Here is an 18,717-nt window from a genome sequence, read left to right on the forward strand (position 1 = left end):
TTGATCATGTCGAGAATCTATCTTTGACTCATGAGATTTGGTCCCGCCTTCAGAGTTTCCATATAAAATTCAAGATTGAAGGATGTGAGACTAAGTTAAATGAGGCTTAAGCACATTCTAGCCGCATGATAGTTTTTGGGTAACTTTGAAGATTCAACCAGATGAAGTACTCAAGAGCACCAAAACTAGTCGGTAAAGTCTGCAAAAGTACTTAGAACTGTTGCATTTGACTAAAAAGTACTCGGAGGCTTGTCGTACATACATCTATGGGCCCACCAGAAGGTTTGGACAGTATTAAATATAGGGCTGGACACCGAGACGCATCTGACATGAACAACATGGCACAGGACAGCGTAGTCTACATAGAAAGATAGGAACTAGTTGAGGATTAGGAAAGTACTCATTGTAGTAAGAGTAGAACACCTCTACTCTTATCCGACTAGTATTCTTGTAACCAACCGACCTGTAACCCTGCCCCCAGCAATATAAGGCGAGATAGATGTTGGAGGTATGCCCTAGAGGCAATCATAGAGATGATGATATTCCATTTGTATCCATGTTTTATATTGTGTTCCTTGAATATCCATTAAAGGCTACTTGAATTGATTTGCAAGTATGTGAATTGTATGTGAAACTCTTTACTTGTATGGTTATTCTAAAGTTGTCCCTAGTCGGAGTTCATGTGAGGACACATATGATATTAGACTAGTACATATATTAGTTGATGACTATGTTTCACAAGTCATGGACATGGAGATGTCAAACTAATAATGTAGGCGTATGTGGAGACATATGCTAGGACTGACCCAACACAAGAAGTAGTTCTCTCTTTACACAACATGTACGCTTTGTCCTTAGACCTGAGATTGTCGCATGTACTGAAGATGTGGATCGTCTTACTTAGGGGCTATCAAACGCTACACCGTAACAGGGTAGGTAAAAAGGTAGCTTTCGGGTTTGTCAAGAAGCATGCTGTGAGGCATGGTCAATCAAGTTGGGATTTGCCCCTCTCTGATTGAGAGTGATATCTCTGGATCCCTCGAGTGATCGGATCCGAAAATGCATGACCATGCTACGTATGGTTAAGAGTTAACCTACAAAGGGATTCGTAATCACAGGATCGAGAAAGAGCGGTCGGCTTGAAGCTAGAAAAAATATCATAAGGCAAAGGGAATAGCATGTACGTGATGTTGTGACGGTTCGTCTGATATGATCTTCGTGTACGTATAGGAGTTGGCACATCTTGCTAGAGGCCGCTACCGACTATTGGGCCGAGTAGGAGTACTCTGGCCATGTCTATATGTATCCGAACCCATATGGTCACACACTTAAGGGGCTGGAAGCCCAATTCGGATATGATCCGAGTTGGATCAGGTTTAGAAGTACTAATGGGCCTCGGACCTAGAGGCGCATCAGGAACCTCTATAAATAGAGGGGTGGTACGCCCTAGGGTTTGATCCCTTTGGCTGAAAACACATCTGTCGCGCCTCCCATGCCCTCGCCCTGTTGCAACTCGCGGACCTAGCAGTCCGGCTTGCGACGCTTCCTCCCTGCACGTGTGGATACCTTAGAGGTGTTGCACCTGCAGCACTTGGACGAGCCATCGACGAGCCGCCGACGAGCCACGACGAGCCGCGGCACGAGGACGACCTTGCTGCACGTGGACGAGCTGCTGAGGAGCTCCTCGACATGGATGTGATCGACTACGTGTTCGACTACGCTGGTCAACTTCGCTGCCCCGACGCGATTCTACATCTTCCGCACTAGTGCGTCGAGTGGTAATCCCGTGATCCATATATGACAGTTTTCCTGGTTTACGCGGTAGAAAAATTTTGTTTTGCGCTAGCGTAGCCTACCTCGTATTCCAACAATAGGGATTCCCTCCAAAGAAATTCAATCCAACCAACACACAGGACATACAGTATTACACAATCTAGCAGTCAGAACCTGTCTAAATCGTGTGTCTATATTTACCTTCGAGTTCCTGATCACGACGAGCCCCACTAACCAAAACACTACCTCGGGTACCCCCCTCGATAGGTTACCGTGTTTAAACACCAACAAGCGGAGCACAACTTGGCATGCTTCTGTGGCTCAGCCGGCTCCCAGGCTCGGGGGCTGGGCACCACAGACAACTCAGCGTGCCACCCGCTGTTCGGCCGACCTAGGTTGGGCGGAGGGCGACTTGGCGTGCCTCCTTGGCTCCTCCAGTCCTTGTGTTAGGGGGCTGGGTGCCTATTTCAGGTCGGCATGCCTCCTTGGCTCCACCAGTCCTCGCACTCGAGGGCTGAGCACCTACTTCAGGTTGGCGTGCCTCCTTGGCTCTGCCAGTCCTCGCGCTCGGGGTGTGGACGCCTAGTTCAGGTCGGCGTGCTTCTTGGGCTCCGCTAGTCCCTCGCGCTCGAGGGCTGAAGGCCTACTTTAGATCAGCGTGCCTCCTCGGCTCCGCCAGTCCTCGCGCTCAGGGGCTGGAGGCCTACTTCAGGTCGGCGTGCCTCCTCGGCTCTGCCAGTCCTTACGCTCTGTGGCTGGGATGCCTACTTCAGGTCGGCGTACCTCCACGACTCCGCCAGTCCTCACCCTTGGGGACTGGGCGCCTATTACAAGTCAACATGCCTCTGCGGCTTCTCCAGTCCTCGCACTCGGGGCCTGGACGCTATATTTGGACCCCTTTTATGACGGAAACAATACATCAGGTTTTGACCATCGGACCGATTACTTTAATCGCTTCTATGCTCGGGGGGCTACTCCATATGGAGTGCGTCTTACAACGCCCTCCATGTGCTTTCCTTCGATCTACAGGATGCCAGACATCCCGGACCTCTACAGTCGCATAGCCATGCGGATTTGGTCATACGCCTGTGGAAGTTTCAATTTTTCTTCCTTTTTTGAGCATTGCGCAGCCTCTCCATCACTATGATGACACCACAACTTTAGCCGAGTACATTACAAGCTTCATTGCGCATCCATTAGGTTCCTGTTCGACTCCACATCGCTCAAGGGCTTGAGGGGTAAGGGTACCCATGGGTCCCCACCAACCAAGATCGGGCGCACGGTTCTGCCAGGATATCATGGGATACTTGTTGTTAATCAACTCAGATTGCTTTCCATGTAACAACCGACTAGGATTACATCTCATCCGATTGTAACCCTAGGTCGTCGACCTATATAAGGTGGCCGGGGACGCCCCCCCCCCCAGAGGGTACATCAACTCTCCACATACCATACCAACAATACAACCCACCAGAATAAAGAACGTAGGGTATTACTCTCCGGATGCCCGAACTTGTCTAAATCTTGTGCTCCTATGTTACCATTAGAGTTCTTGGTTTTACGATCTCCCCCGCCTACAAATCTACCACCTAGGTAACCCCTGGTGGATTGCCGGTCACCAAATCCGACAAGGATCATAAGGTACCTTTGTTTCATGCCTGAGTATGGTTTGTGGTACTCTGCCTCCTCCACACTTACACTTCACGGTTATTCCGATGTGGATTTCGTTGGGTGTCGGTTGGATCGCAAGTCCACTTCTGATACTTGTCAGTTTCTTTATTCTTCCTTGGTTTCTTGGTCTTCCCGCAAATAGTCCAGTGTTGCCCAATCTACCACTGAAGTCGAGTACGTTGCCGCTACTAGCTGCTGCTCCCAGCTGTTGTGGATGATCTCTACTTTGAGAGACTTTGGGTTGAGTTTTTCTCATGCACCCCTCCTGTGTAATAGTACGAGTGATATCAGTGTAGCCAAGAATCCTGTTCTCCACTCAAAAACCAAACACATAGATGTGAGATACCATTTTCTGAGAGATCACATTGAGAAAGGAGACATTGACCTTGGTCACGTTGCTACCCAAAACCAACTTGCTGATATTTTTACCAAACCCTTGGATCAAGCAAATTTTGCTCGTTTGCGGGGGGACATTGGTGTGTGTTTTCCGTTCTAAGTTGGGTTTTGGAGGTTCTCTTGTATTATACTTGTATCATGCTTGTGTATATACCATGGTAGGCTAGCCATCTTTTCATATTAGCGTATATGATTCTCATGTATATCATGTCATGCTAGCTTTGTAATAAATCATGGTGGATGATCCGCGTGAACATCATGCCATGCTTTACCTTAGACTTCACATTGGGTATGGCTTGTTGTTCATTTGGTATCATTTTAGCTTAGTTCCTTAGCATCTGTATCATGTTGCTTTTGTATCATATTGCACTAGATGAGCTTCTCCTATATACACTGAGTACTCTCTTATGCTATTTGTGAGTTATTACTTTGGTTGGTGATCATGTAGCAATGTGCAATTATGCTCTTGATGACATTGTCTAATAAACATGATGAGATAATTATTTTTGAATCCCATGCTAATTTTAAGCTATGAACTTGACATGCTTATCACCCATGAGTAGTTGCTTGGTTATGCATTGTTCTTGCTTGAATGCTAGTTTCATGTTTAGCTTTTGCTTGGAATTCATGTTCTTTTCAATTGGGTCAAAGATCCAGTATCGTTACAAATGTTTAGCCCATGATGCACCTAAGGGGGAGCATGGCTTCTTTATGCTGCAAAGGCACTTCATGAAACTTGTTTAATGTGAATGATGAAAAATAAAAAAAATTAGTAATTCAAGTCTTTGTGCTTAATGTTGATATTCTTGCTTGCTTAGTTGTTACAAGATGTCAACCAAAAGAAGTAGTCACTTGGTTTCAACATGCTTTCACATGACTTGTGATGCATATGTGGGTGTTTGCAATGATCTTTTGTTGAGAATATATCTTCCTTGTATGAGCTCTGATGGCCTAGTTTGTTCTTACTTGAGTGATTCATGGCTAGGTGCTTGCTCATGTGGTGATACTTTTACAAACTACTAAAACTTGATCAAATGCTTCGTCTTTTGTTTATATCATAATATCCTCTTGATGGCGATGCAATTGCCCTTTATGATATACCTGCTTATGCATTATCTTACTTGTTGCCTTTATGAGTGCTTTGTGATATATTTGAGAAGCTTGGTAGATTCTGCGCACCATGGCATGCATTTTGTGCTCTCATGCTATACTTGAGTTTGCATTATCAACAAGGGGGAGAGATTCACACAAATTCATTTTGGGGAGAAGATGGTTGCATTCTCTTTTGTGCATGCATTTCTGTGTGGCATGTTTTTAGGGGGGAGTGCTTGTGCTCAGGAGGAGCTTGTGAGTTGTATGTGCTCTTGTGCTCGTTTGTCGGTCGTGTTGAGCTTTTACCTCTTCTTGAGGGGCCGGTGTTTGGTTTGAGCTTTCGATCTTCACATCATTGGTGTTGAGCCCTTTCTACCTCTTCTTGAGGGATCATGTGGTTTTGTCTTAGTTGTGTCGAGCCGCCGCCCTTGTCTTAGGGGAATGAGACTTCTCATTTTGAGTGATCTTGTGTTTGCCTTTTTCTCTTGGCTTTTGGATCACTTGAATGAGCTTTCTTTTTTTTTCTTTCTCTTTCTTTTTTTCTTTTCAGCTATGAATTTATGTTGGGTGTTGTCAATGCACTCATCAAGGGGGAGATTGAGGACCAATGGTGGTCACCCTTGGATGATGAGTGATTGATAACGTTGTGTGGAATGATGTTGCTCTTAGCTTGTGATGTGAAGGTGTAGGATGCGACATAGCGGCCGACGGCGTACGGTGAAGGTCAAGCAAAAGGTTCATGCCGTTGGACCAAGGACGGTGAAGGGTGAACACAAGTAGGCTTAGACCGAGGGTCCCGAGGAGTCCAAGCGGAGTCATGGGCGATCCACATGGTGCATGGAAGAACAAGAGAACATGACGAGATGGAGACGGCATCGGTCGAGTCAAGCGGGATAGAGGCGCCATAGGCTTGGCGGAGGCTGGACACGCGTTGACATCGAGGAGGTCACGTGGCAGCCAAGCGGAGATGGACGGTTTGGATGGTTTGGGCCTCAAAACCACCGTGCAGGCAGGTTTCCCGGTTTGGACCTCAAAATCGAGGGCGAGCCTGGTGCCACCGGAGCTTCGAGAAGGAGGGCACGTGGCGCCATCACGAACCTTGCGTTGAGGCAAAGCGAAGTCATGAAGGCGGCGTGTCTGTCCGATGCGTCTACAAAAATCTGGATAATTTTGCCTTTACGAGGGTATGTATCCTAGTTGTAGTTATAGGGGTATTTTAGTCTTTAGCCATGGACCATATAGGTAACAGGATGGCTGCTTGAGAGAGTCAGTTCTTGGAGTTTTTATTTTTCCTTCTCGTTAGGCTAGACACGGGCTTCATGTGAAATCAAGAGTGGGAGGATGAGGGTGGCTTCCTAGCCTTGTATCAAGATCTTGATTTATTTGCTTAATTCATGTCCTGGTTGCTTAGTCTCCCCTCCTGTTCTTAAAAACTTTATTCTTTTTCTGCATTTTTGGTGAATTTTGATGGAATTTCCATACATCGGATTCAAGTGCGAGTTGAGGAAATTTTCCTTCAGGGAATTCATGCTGGAGCATCAGTGAGCTTGCCTGTGGTAATTCCCTAGCGAATTCGTCCCTCAAATCTCTCGAATTTGATGTTTTATTCAGATTGGTTCTTTTCTTAGGGTTCTTTGTTTTTCCCCAAATCGATGCAGAGTTTCTGATCTTTTAGGAGGCTTGTTTTTGGATCTGTTCCTTTGTGTGGAGAGGAGCTTGCAGTTGGAAGCTTTTTTGAATCGGAGTTGTGCAGGTCGAATTCAGAGAAACTAAAGGGGAGCTCGGGCTTCTGTTCTTGGTCTGCTAGACTCTAATTTTTCAACCATTTGCTTCACTGCTTCTTGCGTTGGTTTTTGCTCTCAGCTGCAGCTAGGAAATTTAATTCTCACTGTTTTGATCTCCTGCTGCAGCTTAGTGCAAGTTTGTGCCCGGCTGTTAACTTGTGTTTTGCTTCCGCGTCGCTTTAAATTGTTTTCCTTAATCGTTCCTAGGCTAGCATATCACAAGTTGAGATGTGTAGCCTTGGCGATTAAAAGAGATGTGTGTTGGGTTGTATTTGGGACATATCTCTTGTTTTTGGAGAGAATTTTAAAGACTCCCATTCAACCCCCTATAGTCGTCCATTCCGATCCTTCATTCATTGTACTACCTTCTGAATGATTTGTTTTCCTAGATCTTCTGGAAATAACTCAAGATTAGTAGATGTCAATATGTTAATGAGCTCTATCTTTAGAATTTTATATTAAAATGTTGTGATTTCGTGATGAATTTATCTTGTTGGCTTCTATTTACTTGTGTTTGATTGTTGAAACGGCAGGGCACGTATTGCGCACCGAATGTTCAGATTGACTGAAAGAGGGCGGCAGATTCTTTTCCTTCATTTTTATCCCCCGCCGGCATGGTTGAAGGGAGTTAGGGAGATAGACACGGCGCACATACTATTATTTTTTTATTTATAAACATTCCCTCAAAGTCTATCCTAAGCTGCACCATAAGAATAGGGAAAAGCTAGGTTGCCTGAAGTCTAATGTTCGAATAAAATAAAAGAAAATGTCTACGTTTTATAAAAAGGTACTAACAGTAACACATGACGTGATTTACTTCGACTAACACATAGCGGGTGCAAACAGTTCAACATTGTATAGAGGAAGGAAGTCTAACTTCCAACATTTATGGACAGCTCTTATTAGAGTACAATCAATTTTGCAATCCTCTTCTTTCATCTGCTTTGTGATTCGTGCTCCGACACTCTGCTGCAGAGGTTCACAGGCGGTTACAACTTACAGTTTGGGACCGAGCAAGGCAAGGCCTTGATCTGGTAGAAGTAGAACACTAGGAGGACAAGTCTCTAGAACGCCAAGCTGCAAATCAGGCTCGTCCATGATCATCCCTCTTCTCTTGGTACGGCGATTCTTTGACTTGATCGAAAGCTACATGCATGTCGACGACGTACAATAAGTCGAAGGACAAGGCTCTCAGCTCTCTACCAAAGAAATGTCGCGTCGCTTTCTCGTGCTAGAATATTCAGAGAGCCGGCGTCATGACAAGAGCCCGGGCGGTGGAACCTCGCTGTCGACCCAACAACAAGTCCGGTCAGCCCCTTGCGGAGTTGCAGTCTAGTTTAATTAAGTAATAATACTATGCTAGTAGTAATTCAAAAGGAGGCGCCTCCCTCCTTCTCTTGGCAGTTTTTGTCCTTCCCGTCCGGGCCGTGCGTGATCCATGATCGACGTGACCTGTCTAGCTTAACAGGGTGATGTGTTCGAGTGGATATGATCAGAATGGATATTTGGCCAAGTCGATGAAAGTTTGTTTCATGATTGATGAACTTTGCGTCTTTTCTTTTTGCCGGCTCCGTTTTGAAGTCTCCGAACAAGCTGGGAAAAAAATGAAGGTTCTTGTTCTGAACAATGGAGTGAAGAATTCAGTAATGCAGGGGCAGGATTCCTGCCGTAGGAAAACTCGAGAGCTCAAATATGAGAACATGACCTTCGTGAGTAACAATTCCCATTTGCTTATGATGCCAGCTGATCGATGCAAACATAACTCCGTGATCGATCACGACAAAGCCTGGTAATTAGGATAAGCCCCTCGTCTCGATCTTGTGTAATCAACCTCATGTGCTTCATGCCTTCGTTCGTCTGTCCCTTTGCACGGACCCCACCCCAATTCATCCGGTTTTGTTCTCCGGTGGGCCCATCCCTGTCCCCTCCCCTCCTGATTTCCTGTTTCCCACCTTTTTCGTCCCAAGGAGAGGACAGAGCCTTTCAAAAAAAAGAAAAGAAAAAAAAAGGAGAGGACAGAGGGAGAGACGCCTTGTGATCTTATCATCTCATCATCAGGCAGGAAAAGCGAATCTTCATACCGATGATGAACCGTGATCTTTTAGGCAGGAGCCTAGTCGCACCGTCCGGCCAACATGCAAACTTCGTGCAAAGAACTGGCACGGCCATCGACCGATTCAAAGATGCTATATGTGCATCACAAAATTAAACAAGCACAGCGATAGCAATGATTCCTTTTGCAGCACGGTTCCCAATCGAACAGAAGAGTAGTAGAACAAGATTCGATGCATTGAGGTTCTTCGAGAAAAAGATTCAAATGTAGTGCAGTTCATTTGGTTTCTCCAGCACGAGGTATGAACAAAATCTTCTGGTAAGCACGGTTTCCACTTTCCAGATTTCCACAAACACCGGGATTGGGAGAAAGAACACTAGATTTGGGTATGCATATGATGCCTGGCTGGGAAGAAACCGAACATCTCTGCAAGCCATCATTCACAAACTAGACAGTAGAGACCAATTCAGACATAAGGGAAGAGCAAGATTTTTCAATTATACATCAAGGCATCCTAAACCTGACGAGCTGCACTACATTTGATGGACACTTTGCAGAAGCTTGTCTCTTCGTTATGTGGACAATTTACTGACGCGATCGATAGTTCAGAGCACAGAAGCTAGTAATCAAGAGAACATGTATTTCCACAATTTCGCTAGAACGCGTTTGAAATCTCGAACCACAATGAACAGTTTTCTGTTTCCAGATGGCAACTGAAATTTTTAGAGTTGATCTCATGGCGACAAGGCGCGACTTGCATGCACGCAGCGTCTGATCATCGAAGCAGTGATCCCAAGAACATCACATGCGCATGCTACCGATCCTACCGCTACTGTGGTTTGGAAACCGACGAAGCTATACCAGCGACAAGGTCGGGTCGAGAGGGTAGTAGTAGCCGCCGGGGAGCTGGAGGTGGCCGTCAGCGCCGCCGATGCCGGAGCCCGTGCAGAAGTCCAGCAAGTACGACCCCTCGCCGTCACCCACAGCGCCGTTGTCCGCTGACCAGTTGGACGCCGACGACGCCGCGGAGGCCGAGGTGGAGCCGTCGGCGGCGGCGGCGTCCGCGCTCCCGCCGGCCACGGCGAACGGGTCGTCGTCCCGGAACGCGGTGGGCGCCAGGAAGTCGTCGCAGGTGTACGTCTCGGTCTTCACGGTCGGGATGGCGAGCGACGGGAACAGCGACGACGCGGGTGTCGGGCCCGGCGCCGCGGCCAGCCGCAGGACGGGTGGCGGGGAGCGGGTGGAGACGACGTCGGCGGTGGCGGCGGCTGCGAGGAGGCGCTTCTTGAGCTTGGTGTTCCAGTAGTTCTTGACGTCGTTGTCCGTCCTCCCCTCCAGCTGCGACGCGATCAGCGACCACCTGCTTGCGCGCGCGAGTTGGTCAAAGGCATAGCGTGGCGAGAGACGATCTAGAAGCTCCATTTGCGCCTTGCTCGTCGATCAAGCATAGAGAGAGAGGGAGGTGAGAGGAGGAGCTAGTTCGACTCACTTGCTGCCGAGCTGGGTGTAGAGGGAGACGATGACGGCGTCCTCCTCGTCGGTGAAGCCGCCGTGGCGGATGTCGGGGCGGAGGTAGTTGAGCCAGCGCAGCCTGCAGCTCTTGCCGCACCTCTTGAGCCCTGCAGCAAGCCGGCCGGCATCCACCAATCAAGATTATTATTAGCAGTTGACGCCGCGTGCATGGCGCTATACGCGACAGGATGGGATGGAACAGAAGAAGCTCTCACCGGCTTTCTTAGGCATGGAGATCCAGTTGCCGCCGCTGCCGTGGCGCTGGACGTAGCTGCGCAGCGCCTCGTCCTCCTCCGGCGACCAGGGGCCCCGCTTCACGGCCGCCCTGTCGCAGCACGGCGTCCTCCCCATGGGCACACCACCCCGTCCCACCTCCACCAACCCTCTCTGCGTGCTCCTCCTAGGCCCCTATGCGCAGGAGCAAGAGGAAGAGGACTAGGGAAGAAGAGAGGACAAGCAAGACTAGGAGAGGACTGGCTGGCTGTTGTGCTGGGAGCAGGTAGTACTTGTACCTGTCCTTGCGTTTGCTCGTCTCGTTGCAGCCATCCATTGGCATTGGGTTTGGCCTCCCTCGTTCTCTACTGCAGACTGCAGGAGTGCAGCAGAGTCTTTGAAAAATGGTGGTGTTTGGACAAACAGGGGGGACGGACAGGGGGGAAAGTGAAAGTGAAACTGAGAGTGAGTTTGGTTCCTTGCTTATTTTTAGCATGTGTCACATTAAATATTTAGATACTAATTAAGAGTATTAAACGTAGACCATTTATAAAATCGACAAATCTATTAAACCTAATTAATCCATCATTAACAAATGTTTACTGTAGCAACATATTGTCAAATCATGAACTAATTAGGTTTGATACATTCGTCTCGCCATTTAGCCTCAGGAAGAGAGGGTGTGTCGGGGAAAAGACGTGTGGACTGACCTGATCCTGCAGCGTGGTTTCCCATCTCGAAGATGATTCCGCTTTCTACCCCCTTGTCGGCCTGCCTGGGCAGTTTCTGCCATCTTTCACAGCACCCTTTTTTGCAGTCGCAGGTGCAGCGCGATAAGGTTCAGGATCAACTTTTGGTCGATCGTACGAGTATCACTCACACGATCACGCACACAGCCACAGGGACTCAACAGAACGCCGAGAGCAACAACGGTTCAGTAACCAAATTACTAGCAACAATTCAGGGTCGGCTTTAGTTCAAAAGAAAATCAGGCTCTCTCGGTGGATCAACTTTCAGGTCTTACTCACCGATGATGATCACACAGTGATACAGAGTACTAGCATTCAATCAATCAAACCTTTGCAACTCCCTTTTGTTTTTGTTGGAGGAGGAACTGGTAGGATCTCTAAACCAGTCATCAGGGGAAGATAGTACTATGAAACTGTTCGGGAGGAGATATGGTTAAAGGCAGCGTGGCGCATGCATGTTTGGGGAGACCGTGGCACGGTCCAAGTGCCTGTGGTTTCAGTTTTTGCGCCTCGCCCGGCCGGCAGGCGCAGGCACAGCTAGGCAGAGCGGCAGACGCTGCTGCTCCAAGGCGGAGAGCACCCGGTACTCTATCGACTGTCGTCATCGTACTCTGACCGCCAAGACGTGGGCATATCCTTTCCTTCAGACATGAACACGCACACGCCGCTTCACAACTTGATACACACGGTACTGCTGGTTCCAATTCGATCGATTGCCATTTGCATCGTTCTACCCTGCAGCCATGCTACTGCATTGCATAAAGCAGGCTTTCTGCATAGGTGAAGTCTTTATTCATTTATTTATTTTCCTGAGAGTTCATGGCTTCAGGCATCTCTTTGCATGTTCCAGGGAATCATGAGATGGTCCCAACAGAAAGAGCAACTTTTAGCACAAAATCACCACCAGAATCAGCTACTGAGGTACGGGTGATTTTTTTTAACAGACAGACCTTTTTTTTATGGGTGATTGTGATTCTTTCAGCTACGGCACCCCGAATGACTACAGCCCTGTAGTTCTGCAGTTTTTGTAACTGTCTGGTTTTGGTGCTCATCATTGCAGGCACCCGCTCATTCGATTTTGCTGTGGATTGGAGCCCATCAGTATCGCCATTGTCTGTCTGTGATCTCCAAACTCCAAATCCAAGCCTTATTAAAAAAAACTCCAAATCCAAAGATGACAAAAAGGCAGTAGAATTGTTTACGACTTTGTGCGCATGAAGAACGGAGGATAGGATAGGATAGGACAGAGGATCGGTGGAAGGACCCAGTCCCTGATAAAGGGATCGTGGACCCGCGCAAACCGACGGCCCTGATCGTGACATGACCTGGGCTTTGATGGGTCGGGCCCGAATATCCTCTTTGCAAGAATTTTTTTTATTTTTCTTTTACGAATTTGCAGAAATAAATATTTGAGAAAAAATTAGGACCTATACTGCCAGTTGAAACGGCGGTAGGTTAAAAAAATTAAAAGGAGTTACTGCCAGTTCAAATGGTAATTGGTTACGTGGCGGTCATGTGGCAACGGAGGGGCAACTTACCGCCGTTTGAACAGCGGTATCCAGTTGAAATGGCTAACGTAGGTTCCCCCTTCCACCATTCCGCCGGTGGCAGGAGGTGGAGCCACCTATAGTTGAACCAGCTATAGGTTTGAGTAATTTTTTTATTATTTTGATTTCGTGTAATTTTTTCTCTGAGTTAAAAAAATATAAAGTTAGATTGGAAGCACTAAATATTTGAATATGTCACTATTAGTTGCAATATAAAACTTCCTAATTTAAGAGAGGTAGAGCACTTCGAGGAAATAATTGAAATTGAATTAACTCCCGACCATTAAATACATAGCTGTTTCCAGCGAAATTACAACATATAAAAACGAAATTCGTGCATAGCATATGAACACCAGCGACTCTAGACTGAACAATTAATTATAGATTGCAGTGGCATGTGCGGCACGGATGCTATCCTAAACATGTGCCGTTGCTAAACCTAACATACCTTACGTAATTGAAATATCCGGAAAAAAAAAGCCATCTCTACTTTCTAGTAGAACTGGCTTTGCGAGAGCTGGAAGGGCCTAGCCTCATAGTAGCCACCCCTATAGGAAGGCGGTGATGGTGGGCGATCTTTATTGTGGTGGTAGGGGTACTTGCACCATGAATCGGTACAAATCAAGTCACTGCGATGTTAACCGCCCAAGAATTTGCATTAACTTTGGATTGAAGATCCTCCACCCTACGGCCGTCTCATCCGGCGGTAACTCCGTTGGCCCCACGGCCGTCAGGATTCCGCGCGCCGCCCGCCGTTTCAGACAGCGGTAAGCGGTTTCCCTCGCCCGTTTGCTGATTTGGCTGCTAACATGGCGCCGCTGCCCAAATACCGCCGGTTGAAACGGCGGTAACTTTCTTACCGCCGGTTCAACGGTGGTAGCCGTTTCATCCGGCGTCATACATCTATATTTGCTAGTTTTTTCCTCCACTATTTATTTCTGCAAAATCGTAAAAAAAATATAAAAATAAAAAAATTCTCTTTGCAAGATTTGGGCGGGCTCTTTCTTTTGCTCCCTTACGGGCACGTCCGCAATTTTGCATGTAAAGGCCTGGGCCAGGAAAACTTGGCTGCCCCCTCCAGCCCTTGTGCAATTTTAGCCCGTGAGCTTCTGGGCGTAGGAGCAAGATGGCCCATTCCGCGACATCGATAGGGCCCATAAGCGTGTGGTTTTTGGCGCATAAGGCCCCGTTTGAAATGGAGTATTTTCAAAGGAATTTCAAAGGATTCTTCTTCCTGTGTTTTGATGACGCCATAAGCGTTTGGAACAAAGGAATGGACTATCCCGTTCCAGAGGAAAGTTTCAGCTTCCTCTACAAAACGTAGGAATGAAAACATCCACCGCAACCTAAAGTTTTCGTTGATGCTGAGAAAAGCACGCGCGCAGAGAGGAGGGGGTTGATGGCACGGGAAGCCGCAGAACCACCGAATCAGGTAGCCGGTGTTGGTGCCGCCGCCTTGCTCCCGCCGCCGTCCCTTCTGAGCAGCCGACCACCCTGCTGGCCTAGCCTCCCACCAGGTTGCGCCGCCGACCGAAGTAGCCAGTTGCTGTGGCTTCCCTATGCCCAGCCGGGACCTCCAAGAATTGTCCTGGGTTTGCTCGGCTGGAGACAAAAGAAGGCCCATTCCGAAAATCCACGGTGTTCGTCGTGCGACACAGGCATACAAGATGCTAATTCATTGCCTGCCGTAGTGCCGCTGCCGCGCCCCTGCTTGTTTTAGGCTGCGTTTGAAGACAGTACCGTCACATCAAATATTTAGATACTAATTAGAAGTATTAAATATAAGTTAATTATAAAATCAATTGTATAAATGAAGGTTAAATGAAGGTTAATTCGCGAGACGAATCTATTGAACATAATTAGTTCATGATTGGATCATGTGCTAATTATGGATTAATTAGGCTTAATAGATTTATCTCGCGAATTAGCCACGGCTTATACAATTAATTTTATAATTAATTCACGTTAGCCTTTCCGATTAATATAAATATCCGATGTGACCCAAAGTAAAAATTAATCCATGGATCAAACCCCCCTTAGCAGCAGCAGGCTACAGCCCTCCTCCTGTAGTAACAGGCTGGAGTACTCGACAAGTGACGTTCCTCTGCTAGCGGAGAAGTCTGCTTCCACAGGTGCAGTGCGATTGCGGCGCCACAAGATGACGATGTGACGACCTCTTTTTGGTGCCGGGTGTAGTTCCAAGAACGGGACGTACCATAGATTGAGATTTGATGGAGGGGCAGAGAAGATAAGGCAAACCCACAATGAACTGAAGTTGGCTGACCGATGTGGTTGGAACCGTCCGTGGGGCAAAGGCGCAAATGATTAAAAATCGCACAAGTTCTCCCTTGAGAGTTTTTGAGATAAAAGAGCTTTGTATGAAAGCAAAGAGTTTGGTAAAGGTTGCCAGCTTTACAATACTCAGATACAAATTCAGTGTTAAACTTCCGCAAAATAACTTTGTTCATCTTCTTTCGCCCACACTCTCTAATTCTCTCCCTCTAGGTAAAAGATAAAACATGACTTGGCGCGGCTCACGATCAAGGGGCTTGTGCTGCCTAACATCGCGCTCTTTCCAGTCTTCAGAACAGCAAACACGATCGACGGCACATGCACATCCACAGCATGGGATGTTCAGCCATTCATCCGAGATCTGACCATCAACAGCAGGACATGAGCTCCAGAATTCGAGAGCACATTATCGCTGACTCCTGCCTGCTACAACCTGACTCTTAGGGGGTGTTTGATCCCCGAACTAAACTTTAGCTCCTGTCACATCGAATGTTTGGACACTAATTAGGAGTATTAAACATAAGCTAATTACAAAATCAATTTCATAACCTCTAGGCTAAATCGCGAGACGAATCTATTAAGTCTAATTAGTCCATAATTTGACAATATGGTGCTACAGTAAATATTTGCTAATGACGGATTAATTAGGCTTAATAGAATACTGAGCGCATCCGTTGGTTGGTTGACGCTTTCCCCACTGCTAGAATACTGAGCTTTAGTGATCAGACATTAACGACCACACACAAACTGTGTTCGTCGATCCAATTTTTTAGTTGTCACGGTAGCAAATCGCTGGAACCGACAACAAAAAGCTGACGGTCGCTAATTTTGCCTATAAATCGCTGGAACCGACGACAAAAAGCTGACGATCGCTAATTTTGCCTATAAGTCATCGTTGTTTTGGGTTGGTTGCCCTGGACTAACAAGAAAACGCATTTATTAGCACCGTAGTGTGCCGCTGGTTCCCAATGTTCTCCCGATCCTTTCTCGTAAGCCTGTCCATCCTATCAACTTCTCTGCCTGATCCATATTGTCCCACACAACAATAGCGTTCCCATCTCCCTCTTGCCTCTAATCCTTGTGCCACTGCGCATGTCGCCGTAGCCACCGTCCCACCGCGGGCTAATAGAGCATCGTTCGCAGATCCACTCGCTGTGTTCACCGTTCCGGAGCTACTCTTCTAGCCTCCTCACCGCTACGCTAGAATCCATATACCTGCAAAGGCTGCAACCTCGATTTGGCTGTCACTCCCATTACGGGGAACAAATCGGCAACTTCGGCTGGCAGCACAACGGCACAAAGCACATCGGCAGCCTCGGTGTCGTGCATGCGGCAACATAAGCACATCAGAAGAGGGGTGGCGATGACCTCTCTTGCGCTGGATGTGGAGTTGCGATGTTGATCGATGGCACAACACTTTGTTTTTGGGACGGTACACTGGTAATCAATATTCTTCCATATCAAGTTTCTTGGATTTTACTGACATAGAAAATTAGTTGAACAGAAGATTTGATATACTTTCCTGTAGATCGAACATGTGGACCCACCTGATCTTGAGGATTAATGAATTAAGTGTGCACTTTTTTCTCTTCTACATCTAGATGGTAATTTTGATTTTTTGGAATTATTGTACCTGAATATACTTAATAAAGATTCATATATTGTATCAGTCTGAAGTTATTTGGTCTACTCATTTACGTGTGTATGCGGAAGTTTACATAGCAGTTTTTTTATTCTTATCTTCCTTTTGCTCACTTTGTACTATCTTTGTTCAGGTTTAAGAAGATAAATAAAACAGAACAATAAGAGACGGCAAAGTTTCAGCTCACCTTCACATGTAAATTAACTTTTGCCTTTTCAATATTATGGATGTCAGTGAGCTTTCAAGGGAGAGAAAAGCAGACTAGTTATGTTTCTTCAAATATATTTTTCCAGAGCAACTTATCCTTGATGTAGTGCTGCTTTTTCCAAGATTGGAGGCCTGTCACTTCTTATTCAGTTATGGATGCAAATTAAGGCTTCAGGAAGGTGAAGTGCAACACTATTTCTTCGTAATAAAGCTCATTACTGGTCTTGTAACTTGCTGTTGAAATGGAAATTTACAATTATCCTTGGAATGATGATCATTCTCAGATTAGAACGTGATCCTGTTTTACTGTTTCAAATAAAAGGACAATTGGAGCCTTGTAGGTGGGGTTCGAAAAAAAAGACTATCAGTTCATTTTCTTATGTACACAAACTTTGCGTATTCCAGGGCTCAAGATGAAGAACAGTAGAAGCATAATTAGAAACTGTTTCTGAGGAAAGGGCGTCAATATGTGGGTGTCAATAAATTTTTTTTGCCATTGGATGCTTCCATATGTAATGTAATAAAAGTTGTTTGGCTAGTAAAAATAAGCCATTGTAATTGGTGTACTGGCTTCTTAAAGAAGGTCATGAAACATTGAGTTTGAATAAATAAAAAGTAATTGTTGTTATGCGTGGTCACCCATCCGAATAAGCAGTAGTAATGTTTTTACATAGTATAGGTAATCATTCGTATTGTAAAACTGGTTGTTAATGCTCCATAGTCCGTAGTGAAATATTATTAACGACAACAAATGTGGTTGTTATTACTAAAAGTTTGATCGTTAGTATCTCATACTAGGTGCTGTTATAATATTAACGAAACAAATGCGGTCGTTATTATTAAAAATGCGGTTGTTACTAAGCTAGTAATAACGATCACATATTGGCCAGTCGTCGAAAAGTTAACGACCGGACTGAAACTTTAACGACCATCAACGACCACATTTTTATGGTCGTTAATAGCTAACGACCACATCTACGTTTCTGACGACCACATATCCCATCGTTAATATCCCGTCTTCTTGCGTCGCCCGCCGCTGCGTATCCTGTCCTCCTGTCTTCGGTGCTTCACACCATGCATATGCATATGCATGCATGCACCTCCCCCTCCCTCCCCCATCTTTTGCTGCAATCTTTATTATTTGTCACCTCATTGAGAGTGATCATGTGATTGTGTAACGTGACAGCCGAGTTAGCAAGTATTTTGAATATTCAATTCAGCTGATCAGTTTCACAGGGTTGGGACAAGCCCTGATTACTTAGCTCGGTGTTCGATGTATAAGCTCTGCAGTCCACTAGGGTGTACCTAAGTTGTTGATTTGTAGGTGAGGGCGATTGCGAAAGCAAGAATTCGAAGGTGATTGTGAGAACACGAAGGGGACACGAGGGTAGATTCGCTCCTCCGGAGAGTAATACCCTACGTTCTGTATGTTGGTGTATTGTATTGCTCAATGGTTTGATGCCCTCGGTAGGCTCCCTTGGCCACGTTATATAGGCTGATGACCTAAGGTTACAAGTCGGTTTGAATCTATTCCACTCGATAGTTACATGGAAGGTAATCTAAATAAGACCACAATAATACATGTTCCATGATATCTGGGCAGATTTGAACTATCTTGTTGCATAGTCGGGTGGGCCCACTTGTCACGTCCAGCCAGTATCCTGGTTGGTAGGGACCCATGGGGTACCCATATCCCTCAAGCCCCCGAGCAATGTGTAGGCGAATAGAAACTTGACGTCATCGCAACGAAAGCTTGAAATGAGTCGGATGAAGCTGCGATGGCATC

General features: G+C 46.4%; 1 protein-coding gene across 1 annotated transcript; it reads right to left on the reverse strand.

Annotated features, from left to right (window-relative positions):
• Positions 1–9,247: 9,247 nt before the first annotated feature.
• On the reverse strand, positions 9,248–10,862 carry LOC101757717 (transcription factor RAX2). The gene is made up of 3 exons (XM_004968446.4): positions 10,497–10,862; positions 10,259–10,388; positions 9,248–10,129 (listed from the first exon to the last, which is right to left on the reverse strand). The coding sequence occupies exons 1-3, from the start codon at positions 10,630–10,632 to the stop codon at positions 9,625–9,627; spliced, it is 771 nt and encodes a 256-aa protein (XP_004968503.1). The 5' UTR covers positions 10,633–10,862; the 3' UTR covers positions 9,248–9,624.
• Positions 10,863–18,717: the final 7,855 nt, after the last annotated feature.

This window comes from Setaria italica, chromosome V (assembly GCF_000263155.2).
Source record: "Setaria italica strain Yugu1 chromosome V, Setaria_italica_v2.0, whole genome shotgun sequence".
Lineage (NCBI taxonomy): Eukaryota > Viridiplantae > Streptophyta > Magnoliopsida > Poales > Poaceae > Setaria > Setaria italica.